The sequence below is a fragment of the Notothenia rossii genome (genome assembly GCF_949606895.1).
Source record: "Notothenia rossii genome assembly, chromosome: 2".
Taxonomy (NCBI): Eukaryota; Metazoa; Chordata; class Actinopteri; order Perciformes; family Nototheniidae; genus Notothenia; species Notothenia rossii.
This window is the reverse complement of record NC_136904.1, coordinates 10,595,176-10,608,836: the sequence shown is the minus strand read 5'-3', so window position 1 is coordinate 10,608,836 and position 13,661 is coordinate 10,595,176. Positions and strand designations below refer to the sequence as shown.

Below are 13,661 nucleotides of genomic sequence, written 5' to 3'. Positions count from 1 at the left end.
CATATTAAAGCATTTGATCTTCACATAATCTAAATGTATGATCAATTAAGATAAGGATTAAAAAAACTGCTTTGATTTCATGAAATAACATTTGTAATCTGGTTTTATGATTAAGGCTTATTTTTGTTATTGTCCTTTCACTGTCAACATCTAACATAATACTAACTTATTCAGTTCAGTTTAAATGAACTGCAAGTACATTATCATTTTCATAAAGACATCTTACAGAGATAATATAATGATATGCAATATATATTCAAGTGTTAAAAAGTATGTTACTATTTGTCTGGCTTCCTCTTTTTGATCCCTTAATATTTTAGCTGAATCCTAAAATGTTAATGGTCTCATATCTGCAACACATTATGATATGATGCTACTTTATTGTCAGATCAAGTATGACGTGTATTCAGCATTACAGCAACTCCATTGGCAATGCCAGAAAGAAACAAGGAAACAGACATTTACCACTTCAACACTGAAGACAAGATTTCAAAACAGTTTTCAGTCTCCCACCATCTTTCTTTTCTCCTCTGCAGAGCCGGAAGCAGGACATCCCCCGAGAGGAGCAGGGTCCGTCTATAAAGAACCTGGACTTCTGGCCAAAACTCATCACTCTCATGGTGTCTGTGATCGATGAGGACCGGACAGCTTACACCCCAGTCATTAACCAGTATGTACTCCTTTATTATGCTTCTCATCAAGCAATGAGCGTTTCATTCATTACTATGCCAGGTTATGGTCGTAAGCTGTTTTCTCATTACTCATGCATTGCTGATCATCGTGTTAACTAGTATTTACATATCACCATTTATCCTCTATTTAAAGTGGACCTATCATGCTATATTTTAATGTAGGACCATACCTATATAAAGGCATATTTATACTTTTTATTTTTAAAAATACCAAACAGATCATGCAAATTTAGCCATTCCTCATTTCGCTCAATTGAACACTGTCTTTGCATGGGCTGATTCTGTGAGAACAGCACCATCTACAGGCCTGGCATATGTACTACAGCGTCTCCAGCGCTTTCCAACGGCAATGTCCGTGGCTGTCTCCTCCTGATTGGTGGAGTTGGCCCAATAGCCGTAGCGCCACTTCTGTGACGTCATAGAAGCGTTCAAATCTGGATCAGTCTGTATCAGATCCGTTGCAGCCTCCTTTTAAGAGATTTGGGTATGGAGGAAAATAGAGAGGGTTGTGTTTTCTGACACTTGGTGAGTTCCCTGGAACACCGGGGACACATATTCATGTATACAAGACGTACAAAAGTGCATTTTGCATGATAGGTCCCCTTTAAATTCAGACGTATAAATGACCTTACTGAAAACTCTCCTAAAATGCAGGCTGAGTTTTCACTGCTCGCTCTTAAACTTCATTTCATAGGGTTTAATCTCAACCATTCAGGACAAAATGCCCAATGATTTGTTTGGCTTGAAAGGAGGTTTGAAAGGAAGTATCAGTGTAAAAGTGTTTGATGTGGAAATACTCTTAAAATGAATAAATACAAAATGTGTGTGCTTTTAACAAGGCTCAATTGATCAAATATGCACTGATTTGTTCAATATTTATTCCATACTGTATTTCTGTATTTATTTGGTTGAGTTAAAGGCAAATCGGGCTTGAAGGAAAACAAAGAAAAACCATCCCAGCAGATTTTTAAAAAAAAAAGTATTTACTGCTTGTGGAGACATGAATGAGCACAGTGTTGCGCAATAAGGCTGTGAGGCAGCCAGAGAAGCCAACTGTAAGGAATGCTTTGTTTTATGGTGAGCCATAATATGGGTGGATAAAATGGGATTGCTGTGTTGCGGAGTTATATAACAGATGAAGGATTTGTTTTTTAAAAAAGGGGGATAGAGGGCTGGTTGTGGTGGTGGTGGTGTTGAGGGGGTGTTTGTGTTTGCTTCCTTCCTTCTGGAGCTCACATTAGAAGAAATAAGATGAAACATATTATTCTCTCTTCGTCTCGCTCACACATACATCCCCTCATTCTCGCCTCTTTTTCTCCTTCCCCTCGATTTACGATGCTTATTAACACTCTGTTTATGCCCTGAGCCTTCTCTCCTACACTGTCTAATGATAGATTTGCAATATTCATGCCCATTTCCTCCACATTCCCCTGGTCAAGTTACAGAGTGACACCATTTCCTTTGCCTTTTCCCAATAAACCCAGAAGTGGACTTGCTGCCTTTAAATAATGAGAGCTGCTGCCCTAGGGAAAACGGTTCATATGACTCTGTTTCCCTGACCATGAGGATGTTTACTTGGGACTGTAGCCTAGATATCTTCCAGACAACAGACCGATCTACAGAATTTGTTTTTCTGGTTAGAAACATACAATTGGATGCTGCAGTTGTTCTTTGAAATGTAAAGGATAAGAAGCTTTAGAGATTACTCTCATGAATACTCATCAGGCTGATGTAAACAATAGCTGCAGATGTTACATTTCTGCTATTATGATGTGTGTCTCCCCCACCCACAGCGCACTATGTGTGTGTGGAAGATGACAACGGAAAATCACAGAAGTTAAGAAAAAGATTTTGAGAGTGATAGAGATGGAAGGGGGAGCAATTGTTTCTGGAGATTCTTTTTTTCTATCCAATTACCAATGGGTATCTTCCTTTCCTGGATGTGCCAAAGATTGGGGAGGAGAGAAGTGTGTGTGTGTGTGTGTGTGTGTGTGTGTGTGTGTGTGTGTGTGTGTGTGTGTGTGTGTGTGTATGTGTGTGTGTGTGTGTGTGTGTGTGTGTGTGTGTGTGTGTGTGTGTGTGTGTGTGTGTGTGTGTGTGTGTGTGTGTGTGTGTGTGTGTGTGTGTGTGTGTGTGTGTGTGTTTGCAGGCATGCTTTGACATTCTACTTTTTGTCCAGTCTAAGCAGATGATCACAGTTTCATTTAAAAGATTGTCGGTTGAATATGATATCTTGTTGTACACAGAATGGTCTCTGGCAAAAGTAAAACACTTCCAGATAATCACCTCTCTCAGGCCGTGCCCTGTCATCTTTACATGTCCTCCCATCACTGTTTGAGGATACGCATAATTAAACCATTGACACCTCACATTTAAACGTTGACTGAAAAAATCCATATGCATTCAAAATAGCAGATTACTTTGCAGATAGGTTGCCGCCCTTTCCCTCGCTCTCCCTTTTCTTATGCATTGTCACTTCCTCCTACACTTTTTCCAATCTTAAAGCCCCGCGCATGCATCTCCATCTCTCCCAAATTCAACCAGGTTTTCAAATAATGGGGGGGGATTATTAGATTATGGGATTCCCCAACCATGTCTCGATGCACATCTGTTAGAGTGGTTTGTTAGAGATTCAGGCTGGGCCGAGGCATCAGGCCGCCCAGCGGAGCGTGTCATTATAGGGAAATGAGTCTGATTGGAATCCGCTTCTATTCCACCAGGTTTCCGCAGGAGCTGAACGCCGGCAAGACCAGCGCCGAGATCATGTGGAGCCTCTTCGCCCTGGATATGAAGTATGCAATGGAAGGTAAGTAATGCTGCAGATCACACAATGAGCGCTGAGGATAACTAAAAAAAAAAGTGTAGCTGAAGAATGATGGCTCTCACTTTGGATCCTAGTGGATGTGGAGCTGCGTGTTAGGTGTTTTCTCATTAGCAGTTAATTCCAATGTGTTCCCACTAAGGAATAGCTTTTACTGTGCCGTACGTCTGTTTATCAGCTGCCTCTGGTCAGCTCTAATGAGTATCTGCATTACACAGCGCGGATTTCACTTTATTGACCATTAAAGAGAAACTGTCTTTTTTTAAATCAAGATAAACGATTGATTCATGGTTTAATCGAAAAGAGTTGCCTAGTCTTGTGTAAATAGAAACCAAATGGTGGTATATCAGATTCCCACTGTGTCATAAATCATCCATTTCTTCCATTTCCTCACAAATACACTTTCTCTCACTCCAACCTGAAGGGTCATTATACCAATTCCTTGTTATTTCCTTCTTGCGTGTGATCAATGTGTGTGGTGCGGCTCTGCATTCCCACATATCAGGCACTGTGATAGCTAGGGCTGTGTGCTGGCAAGAAGCTGTAAGCAGGGCGATATATTGCGATATTTTCAACATTTTTGAAAACTATTTGTAAGAAATGATTCAGTATCACAAAACACAATATGTGTATCAATATTTTCTTACACCCCTGAGGATTGTTGTGAAACAGTTTGAAATGAAGTAGGAGCTTATGTGTGTCCATCCAAACTTCTTACATGTGTGGAGTTGTGTTGCTTTGCATTGATCAATGTGTCTGTTTTCATTTCCATGTTGAGTTCACTCCCCATTTAACCTGAATGTTCACGGTAGAGAGGATTTACAGTTTCTTAGAATGTGGTATAGCACTGACTGAGATTGTTTTGAAACTTGCATCAGCACATCAATAAATCATTTTAAGGTTTTTTAGGTGTGTATTCTCTTTACAAAGTAATTCCACAAGTGTAGTAAAAAAAAACACAAAGACATCTACGTTTTCTAATCCATATCTCTGTTTTTACTCTTAGTAGTTTTACAGATTGTAGTGTTGTAGTGTTGTAACTGATCAGAGTAAACCTTTAAATTATTTAAGGGACATTTACAATTTACACAGTTTGCAATTACAGGGCCTTTTACAATGCAGTATTATGTATTAATGTATGGGACCGTTACCCATTATACGCTCCATTGGGCAGCTAATAGGTAAACAGGTTAAGTCAGCATAAACGTCGCAGCCATTTCAAACGTAAGTACCGGTACTCAACTTATTATATAACATTGTTACATAATGCAGTTAGTAAATAAGAAGCATTGCCCTTAGTGTGCAGGATAAAGGCATACAAAAAGCATTTTTCACCATATGAAAGGAGTGATTTACAGTCTGTAATCTAGCACTAGCCAAATAATCAATCAACTTCCTCCACTATCACTAATTACTCAAGTGTGTAAATCCGTCATCTCACAGCAGCCATATGGGGCACAGTTTGAACAGTGAATGTGCTGCAAAATGTTTTATTTTTCACATTTTCTCCCAGTATTACTCATATATGCATTTACTTTTTTCTTGCCCTAACTATTATTATTATTATTTTTTTCCAGTTTTCATTAGTTTTCTTTATTTCTTTGTACTCCTTAATTTCTATACGTTTTTGACGAAATAAAAGCCATTATTATATTTATGCTAATGAGATGCACGGGAGGGCTACTCCCCATAAGCTATGCTTCAGCCCTCCCGCTTCTACTCATTTTGTTCATTTGTGTGTATGAATTATACATTTTTGTTTTTGTATGATTTTAGTAGAAAAAAAAAAAAAAAAAACATTTAGGATTCTTGTAGTCTTCAATAGTGTATAATACATTTTGTCAACACGATACGTCTTGTTTCCAAAGACAGCAGAGATTCACAGCGATCAAGCAATACATCTCAGATCTGCCTCGGCTGTCAAGGAGACAGATGTGAACAAACTTGGGTTTTGATTTCAAACTCCATCTCCTCTGACTCCTGCTCAACCTATCAAGCTGCATTACCCAGAAATCATGCAGACTGACACTAGCATGCAGCACACATTATGCTCATGTTTACCGCATTATTCTCACGGCGGTGATCAATTTGAAGTCAGACTTTCCTCCACTCCTCTTATCTGCCGCCCCCGGCTGAATATTTAGGTTGATGCAGGCGCTTTTCACACATTTTGTGCCTGTTGCAAGCTAAACCTGTGAACCATCTGGATGTTAAACTAAGCATGACAGAGGGCATGAAATCTGCCGCTTTAATGATGACAGAAGGCTGAGGTCAAGGATTGGGAATGCGCTTTAGAGTGTGTAAGAGAAAAGGCAGAGGAGCACCAAAAGAGCTTATTGGTGATTTATCCTCATCTACACAGCAAATACCTACCGCTCTCTCTGCTAAGCCATCTCAGGTTACTATGGTAACCATGGGCCAATTGCAAACTGCTGTGCCTTCATATACCCAAAAATGCATATGGAGCAGATATAGATTATGGTCTCATATATGTGAGGTGGTTTTGAAATGTGATCTGCCTTTTGGATACATTATGTGCGGGGACTGTGAGCATATGAATGTGGCCATGAATCCGATTTGAATAAAACCTGCAGCTTGATAGAAGTGTGTGCACAGATGGATTTGTATTTCTGTAGGGACTTAATGAGCAGCTATAAAGCCGCAAGAAGATGTCTGGATTATAGGAAGTGACATTGACTGTACGTTATATCACTAATCGTAACCTTCTTCACGATTCCACATGTATCATTTTAACATTCCCCGTAGCCTTTTTAAACTAACTCTGGTAGCATGGCACAGGTTGACTGAGAAAAGGCTTCCAGTAGCCTCTTCCTCACTACGGTGGTGATGTTTCAGGTTCTCAGAATTATATTATAAATAAGATGTTGTTACTTATTATCCCATGTCCTTCTTTTGCCCTAAAGAGAAAAATTATTTCGAAAAAAACGTATTTTGTTTCATCATCTAATGCAATACTGGCTGAAAGTGTGTCACTGTTTTCACTGCGAGGGTAACGACCTCTGTGTGTTATGTGTTGCAACACAAACCAGCAGATCTTTCTATAGACTTCAACCCACTGACATACTTAGAGGGAAATTAAGGGTTCTCATTCATTAGTAATCCAGCAATGTAGCTTGGGAAATTATAATATTCCAAAGTTTTAGAAATAAATAGTTAGTTCATTATATATTGACACAAACAAACAGCCAGAAATAACATGTGTTTGTTCCATACTGAAAGTTGAGCTTTAGCTGCAACATCTTTAGAAACAATGTGTCCCAAAATGTATATTGTTTTTACTGTGTTAAAGAGAATACATGGAATTTCACCGAGGATTAGCGTGTTTTACCATCCAATACCCTAATCCTTTTTTTATTTTATATATATAAAAAGTGTAGAGACGAGGAGAAACAGTGCATATTTTAAAATCTGATTGTATTCAGTAAATGAATATGTTTCATTTTTTTAGATAATCCACAACATGTGCCATAGAGGAAACCCATAAACACTTATTATTTGCATAAGCGTCACTGAGGCTTGATTAATTGAAAATGATTACAAGGCTTCCTCCTGTTTCACGATAGAGCCATAACTATTTAGATCTCTCCTCCTTTTGTTTTTACAAGGGTTAATAAACAGTTAAGTGGATCAATAAAGAGAACTGGCACACAGAGCCATGTTGAGCGCTGGGCATGTGACCACCTCAGGTGTTACTGACAGTGTGTGTGTGTGTGTGTGTGTGTGTGTGTGTGTGTGTGTGTGTGTGTGTGTGTGTGTGTGTGTGTGTGTGTGTGTGTGTGTGTGTGTGTGTGTGTGTGTGTGTGTGTGTGTGTGTGTGTGTGTGTGTGTGTGTGTGTGTGTGTGTGTGTGTGTGTGGCCTATCATTACTATACTTGTGGGGACCAAAATCTGTTTACACAGTCACGTGTGTGGACTCGTCTCCCTTATGGGGACAAAATGGAGGTCCCCATAAGGGGAATTATTCATTTTAGGGTGAAGACTTGGTTAGGGTTAGGCATGTGTTGGTTAAGGTTAAGGTTAGGATAAGTCTCCAGGAAATGCATTTAAGTCAATGTAATGTCCCCTAAAGTGATGTATACATGGTGTGTGTGTGCTTGTGTGTGTGTGTGTGTGTGTGTGTGTGTGTGTGTGTGTGTGTGTGTGTGTGTGTGTGTGTGTGTGTGTGTGTGTGTGTGTGTGTGTGTGTGTGTGTGTGTGTGTGTGTGTGGGGGTGTGTGTGTGTGTGTGTGTGTGTGTGTGTGTGTGTGTGTGTGTGTGTGTGTGTGTGTGTGTGTGTGTGTGTGTGTGTGTGTGTGTGTGTGTGTGTGTGTGTGTGTGTGTGTGTGTGTGTGTGTGTGTGTGTGTGTGTGTGTGTGTGTGTGTGTGTGTGTGTGTGTGTGTGTGGCGCCTGAAGGTGTCCGTGTAACAAAAGGAGCCAAGAATCATGGATGCACTGAGTCACATATACCCTATTTCTCGCTCCTTGAGTGTGAACGCTCCTCCATTGCTCGGTCTCCTCTTGCCTCGTCCTGTCAGTTCATCGCTGCCCGCCCACAGCAACACGTGCCAGGAGGAGGACATGGCTGTCATTTTCCTCAAAGGAGCATGTTATATGACTTATTGCTCATTTCTCGTTGGTCCCACTGCCCGTCAAAGTTTGGTTTGGTGGAGACAGGTTAATTAAATGAAGGACAGTATGAGAGCTCATAACTGCATGACAGCGTGATGCAAACATGCACACAATAAACCACATCATGTGTTTTACTGTAGAGATTGTGAAACCACATAAAGCAGATGGTGCCACTAGCATCTTGCAAAGCAGAGCCCACTTCTATTTGCAGACACTGTGGAGGTCTATTACTCACCCTTCTCACACATTACGTGAGTATAGTTTTTGTTGCGGCACATATTGATGAACTAAAGCTTTGAAATGCTTGGATGTGTGATATATTGACATTAATATCTCACCTCCTGTCCCCTAAACTTTACAGAGGGCCTCATAAATCGCTGCTGTGTAACCAGTGGAGCTACATATCAGTAAAGAGGATGAAGAAGTCCTTATGATAATTTACCATAGTATAAAAGGGAATTTTTATTGAATTGTATGAATATTTCTTTGACTATAAATCACTTTAGGCCTCACAAACGTTCACATTGATCCAAGCTGCTGCACTGGCTAGCAGCAGTCTCTCTTCACAGATAATAGTGCGGCTAATGAATTCTCCATCCAGTTGATAACATTGACACGGTGACTAAAACGAGCAGTGTCAGGAAACGTTACGCAAATGAAGGCTCAATGAGTTTGAATGGAATAGTGAATGTTCCTTATATTGGCCTGGTCACATGTATCCGGCTCATGTGTGTGCGAGAGCTCTAGAAATAAAGATTAGTGGTTCGGGAAAAGAACTGCATTGGTTAAAAGAAAACGAGTCACCACAAAGGATTTCATTACTCGCATAACTCACTGCCTTTTACAAAGATCAGTCACAAAATAAATCATTGGGCTGCACATGAACAGCTTGAAATTGTTTGGTGGAACACCAACAATTGATTGCTGAGTTCTCCTGGGTGTGTGTGTGTGTGTGTGTGTGTGTGTGTGTGTGTGTGTGTGTGTGTGTGTGTGTGTGTGTGTGTGTGTGTGTGTGTGTGTGTGTGTGTGTGTGTGTGTGTGTGTGTGTGTGTGTGTGTGTGTGTGTGTGTGTGTGTGTGTGTGTGTGTGTGTGTGTGTGTGTGTGTGGAGATGAAAAGTAAATGAAATGTGCACAGATGGACGTGTGTGCAAGCTCACTTTTGCATCTTTTGTAGTGTGAATGTACATGTTAGACATTTTTTAGATTTTATAAGAAAGGCCACCTAAATGTGACGTCTGTAGTCAACGCACTATAAAGGACTACAATTCCCACGGCGCCTGGGCTAAAGCCACAGTGATGGGCAACTTGTTGAGAGACGCCGTCGAGGAACAGTTTTTAACCATACTCATACTCGTACTCGTACCGTACACATACATACAAACCGTACAAGTAAACACTTTAAGTTGTGAAGTTATAAGCATTATCAAGAAAGAAAGAATACCTAAGTTGTGTGTTATTTTATTTGAGTTTTGCCTATTTATTTTGAATATTATAAAGGCCTATTTTTCTTTGTTGCGTGTGCAAAGGTTTGTTATTTTATTTTGAGCAAACACATCGCAACATCTTCTAAACCATCGGAGGCCAAGCAACACTTCAAACTGTGAGCAATTTAAAGGAAAGAAACGAGTTAGAACTGTCTGTTTAAGGCGTCTAGTGGCTTGATGGAAAGACAAGGAAGGAAGCCACAACAGTCCATATTCCTTTATTTGTGCATGTATGGTATACTTATACAAAGTTAAAGAGAATAATGATGTGGTAGGAGAAGTACAGAGACAGTCCAGGTTGCTGCTCAGACCAATGGAAGTAACTCGAAGTGACCTGCTTACATAACAAGGCACACATAACGGGTTAAGCGGCTGACAGACACCCTGAAGGAGGCGGGACAGAACGTCCTGGTCTGTGTTTCTCCGTTTGTGCGTGCAGGCGTGCGAGTATTAAAGAATGAATGAGAATGAAAGAGGAGTTTGTATTTGTGTGTGAGTTGCGTGCACACGTGTGCATGTGCATTACTTAATGAAGTCTTTGATGCATCCTCTGTGTCCTGCTCGGAGGCCTTCGCTGCCAGAGCTGGTGCAGAAGTGGATGCTGCTAATTTTAGCATCGCTGTGTGAATCTCTGAATGTGAGAGAGAGAGGGAGAGCTACTAAGAGAGGAAGGGGGAAGACGGAACAGAAGATAAAAACAGAAACTAAAAAAAGGAGAATGAGACTGTTAGAGTAAGGCTGTAGCTACTGTAACTATATCTCTCTCTAACCCATTCATATTTTCACTAAACACTCAAACTGATACTCTGCAGGTTTACATTTCGACACTTATTAATCATAGGCATCATTCGTTGACCACTGACAGAAAAGGTCACATACTTGTTAAAGTTCAGACTCAATAAATATAGTGTAAAAGTAAAAATAGTGTGGAGGCAGCTCACCATCCATCCATCCATCCATCCATCTTCTCCCGCTTATCCGTGGTCGGGTCGCGGAGGTAGCAGTTCCAGCAGAGAGCCCCAAACTTTCTTTTCCCTGGCCACATCAACCAGCTCTGACTGGGGGATCCCAAGGCGCTCCCAGGCCAGAGAAGAGATATAATCCCTCCATCTGGTTCTAGGTCTACCCCTTGGTCTCTTCCCAGCTGGACGTGCCTGGAACACCTCCCTAGGGAGGCGCCCAGGTGGCATCCTAACTAGGTGCCCGAACCACCTCAACTGGCTCCTTTCGACGCGAAGGAGGAGCGGTTCAACTCCGAGTCCCTCCCGGATGACCGAACTTCTCACCTTATCCCTAAGGGAGACACCAGCCACCCTGCGGAGAAAACCCATCTCGGCCGCTTGTACCCGCGATCTCGTTCTTTCGGTCATGACCCATCCTTCATGACCATAGGTGAGGGTAGGAACGAAAATGGCCCGGTAGACAGAGAGCTTTGCCTTTTGGCTCAGCTCCCTTTTCGTCACAACGGTGCGGTAAAGAGACTGCAGTACCGCTCCCGCTGCTCCGATTCTCCGACCCATCTCACGCTCCATTGTTCCCTCACTCGAGAACAAGACCCCGAGATACTTGAACTCCTTCACTTGGGGTAAGGACTCATTCCCTACTTGGAGTGGACAGTCCATCGGTTTCCTGCTGAGAACCTGGCCTCAGATTTGGAGGTGCTGATCCTCATCCCAGCCGCTTCACACTCGGTTGCGAACCGATCCAGTGAGTGCTGAAGGTCGCAGACCGATGAAGCCATCAGAACCACATCATCTGCAAAAAGCAGTGGTGCAATCCTTAGTCCACCGAACTGCAGACCCCCTACCCCACGACTACGCCTCGAAATCCGATCCATGTATATTACAAACAGGATTGGTGACAAAGCGCAGCCCTGGCGGAGGCCAACCCTCACCTGAAATGGGTCCGACTTACTGCCGAGGACCCGGACACAGCTCTCGCTTTGGGAGTACAGAGATTGGATGGCCCTGAGTAGAGACCCCCTCACCCCATACTCCCGCAGCACCTCCCACAGTGACTCCCTTGGAACCCGGTCATATGCCTTCTCCAAGTCTACAAAACACATGTAGACTGGATAAGCGTACTCCCAGGCACCCTCCAGGATCCTTGCGAGAGTAAAAAGCTGATCCGTCGTTCCACGACCAGGACGGAATCCGCATTGTTCCTCCTCAATCTGAGGTTCGACAATCGGCCTGACCCTCCTTTCGAGTACCTTAGAGTAAACTTTCCCGGGGAGGCTGAGTAGTGTGATGCCTCGGTAATTGGCACACACCCTCTGATCCCCCTTTTTGAAAAGGGGAACCACCACTCCGGTCTGCCACTCCTTCGGTACTGTTTCCGGCAGCTCACCATACCTCCAAATTAGATAAACTAATGAAATCACTGGCTGATTAAAAATGCCAACTAAATCAAAATTGTGCCTCAATAAAGAGTTAATCTCATTAACTTGACTTTGTTTTGGCCACAATTTCTAATTAAGAACAGACAAAGTGGTGCTGCTTCTGGACCTCAGAGTGCTTCTGTGATGAAGTTCTTCAGTATACGCTGTATGTGTAGCTGTTTAATGGCCGTGGTCATTGGAGCGTGTCATCAACGATCCAGCAGCCCATTCACTTCTACTCAGTCTGTTGGAACAGCTCCACTCCATAGAAAATGTTAATTTAATTTCCTGAATATACCTCTGCAAGGGGAGTTTCATTCCCACTGAAAGGAGTTGTTTTCGGGGCTTGGCATGGCTAAAGGTGGTGTATTGTCCTGCAGTGGGATTTGAGTAAGGTGTTGTCTGCTCCAACTGTTTCTAATTACTTTTTCCGCCCGGTGTTACTGCGAGGGCAACCAATTCCGTTGCTTGGGGAGTGGTCGTTGATGAACGCGTTAGCATCTACGCACTGGGATTTCAAGTAACTCCAATAATAACCCATTTCTATCAATATTAGAGGCTCAGATCAATAGTTAAGAGGGCACGAGTCTGATGAGGCTGAGAGGGAGGGGTGTTGTGGTGAAAGGGTCAAACAGACACAGGAAGTACACCCAGGGGACGTTTGTGTCGAGTGTGAAACCAAATTATTTTTACTGAAGGCAATTTGAATTTATATAGCACATTTCAGCACAAGGCAATTCAAAGTGCTTTACAAAAATGAAAGACATTCAGAGCATTAAGAAACATATTATGAAATGATATTTAAAAACACAAGCAAAGATACAGACGTTATGTAACTTTAGATATACCATGTGACACTACATCAATGATTCATGTGTTACAACTTTAGCTTCGGCATCATGATACAATTCAAAAGGCTTGTTTGCAGTTTTCAAGATATGCACACTCATTTCATATCTCTATGTCTCAGCTAACAGTCCATGGCTTTTCAAGTGGATTAAAAACGACATGTATGCAACCTTTTCATTTTGCAGTGGAATCTTTTTCATTATTCTTAAGCAAAGTGTTCTACATTAGTATAAGCTGTTCTGCATTATATTGTTAAACAACATCAACAGGAGTCAGTGTCTCTTTGGGCTCACGTGTTTTATCTCTTAAAGTTTTACCATGTGAAGCTAAATCACTGATTCCCGTGTTACAATGTCAATCTTTTACAAGATATTATAATGCAAAAAAACCTGCCCCAAGCTGATAGTGAATGCTGTCAGCCTATTTGCAGTTTTCAGCATAGCTATTCACTTTGAATTCCAATCTCTTTTAGTCTCAGCTACAAGGTATCGCTTTTTACATTGATAGGTTCAAAAATAACATTTTGTTTGCTATTCTTTAACAGAGGGGAGCCCCACGTTAGTATAAGCTGTCCTAATGTATTATATGTTTGAGAAAGTGTCTCTGGGCTCTGGTGTTATAGCAGAGCTGTGTCAGTAGGCCCTGTGAGACATGGTCTGAGGCCCTTTGACAGAACTGGGTCAGAAGCAGAGATGAAGGAATTATGTCAGAAGGAGAACTATACTGGCCTCGATCCTCCAGCCTTTTGTCTTGAACCTGTCCAACCACCCGCTAGATATATCCGCTGAATGGTCATTTGAGTAT

The 13,661-nt window shown here is 41.8% G+C and overlaps 2 protein-coding genes across 2 annotated transcripts in view; one reads left to right on the top strand and one right to left on the bottom strand.

Annotated features, from left to right (window-relative positions):
* Nucleotides 1-13,661, bottom strand: part of myo5aa (myosin VAa) — a 424,551-nt gene that overhangs the window by 367,549 nt on the left and 43,341 nt on the right. The window lies entirely within an intron of this gene.
* Nucleotides 1-13,661, top strand: part of unc13c (unc-13 homolog C (C. elegans)) — a 120,283-nt gene that overhangs the window by 70,064 nt on the left and 36,558 nt on the right. Inside the window, exons 17-18 of the mRNA XM_079663674.1 lie at nt 537-670; nt 3,413-3,498. Coding sequence (XP_079519800.1) covers nt 537-670; nt 3,413-3,498 — 220 coding nt within the window. The remainder of the gene's footprint in view (nt 1-536; nt 671-3,412; nt 3,499-13,661) is intronic.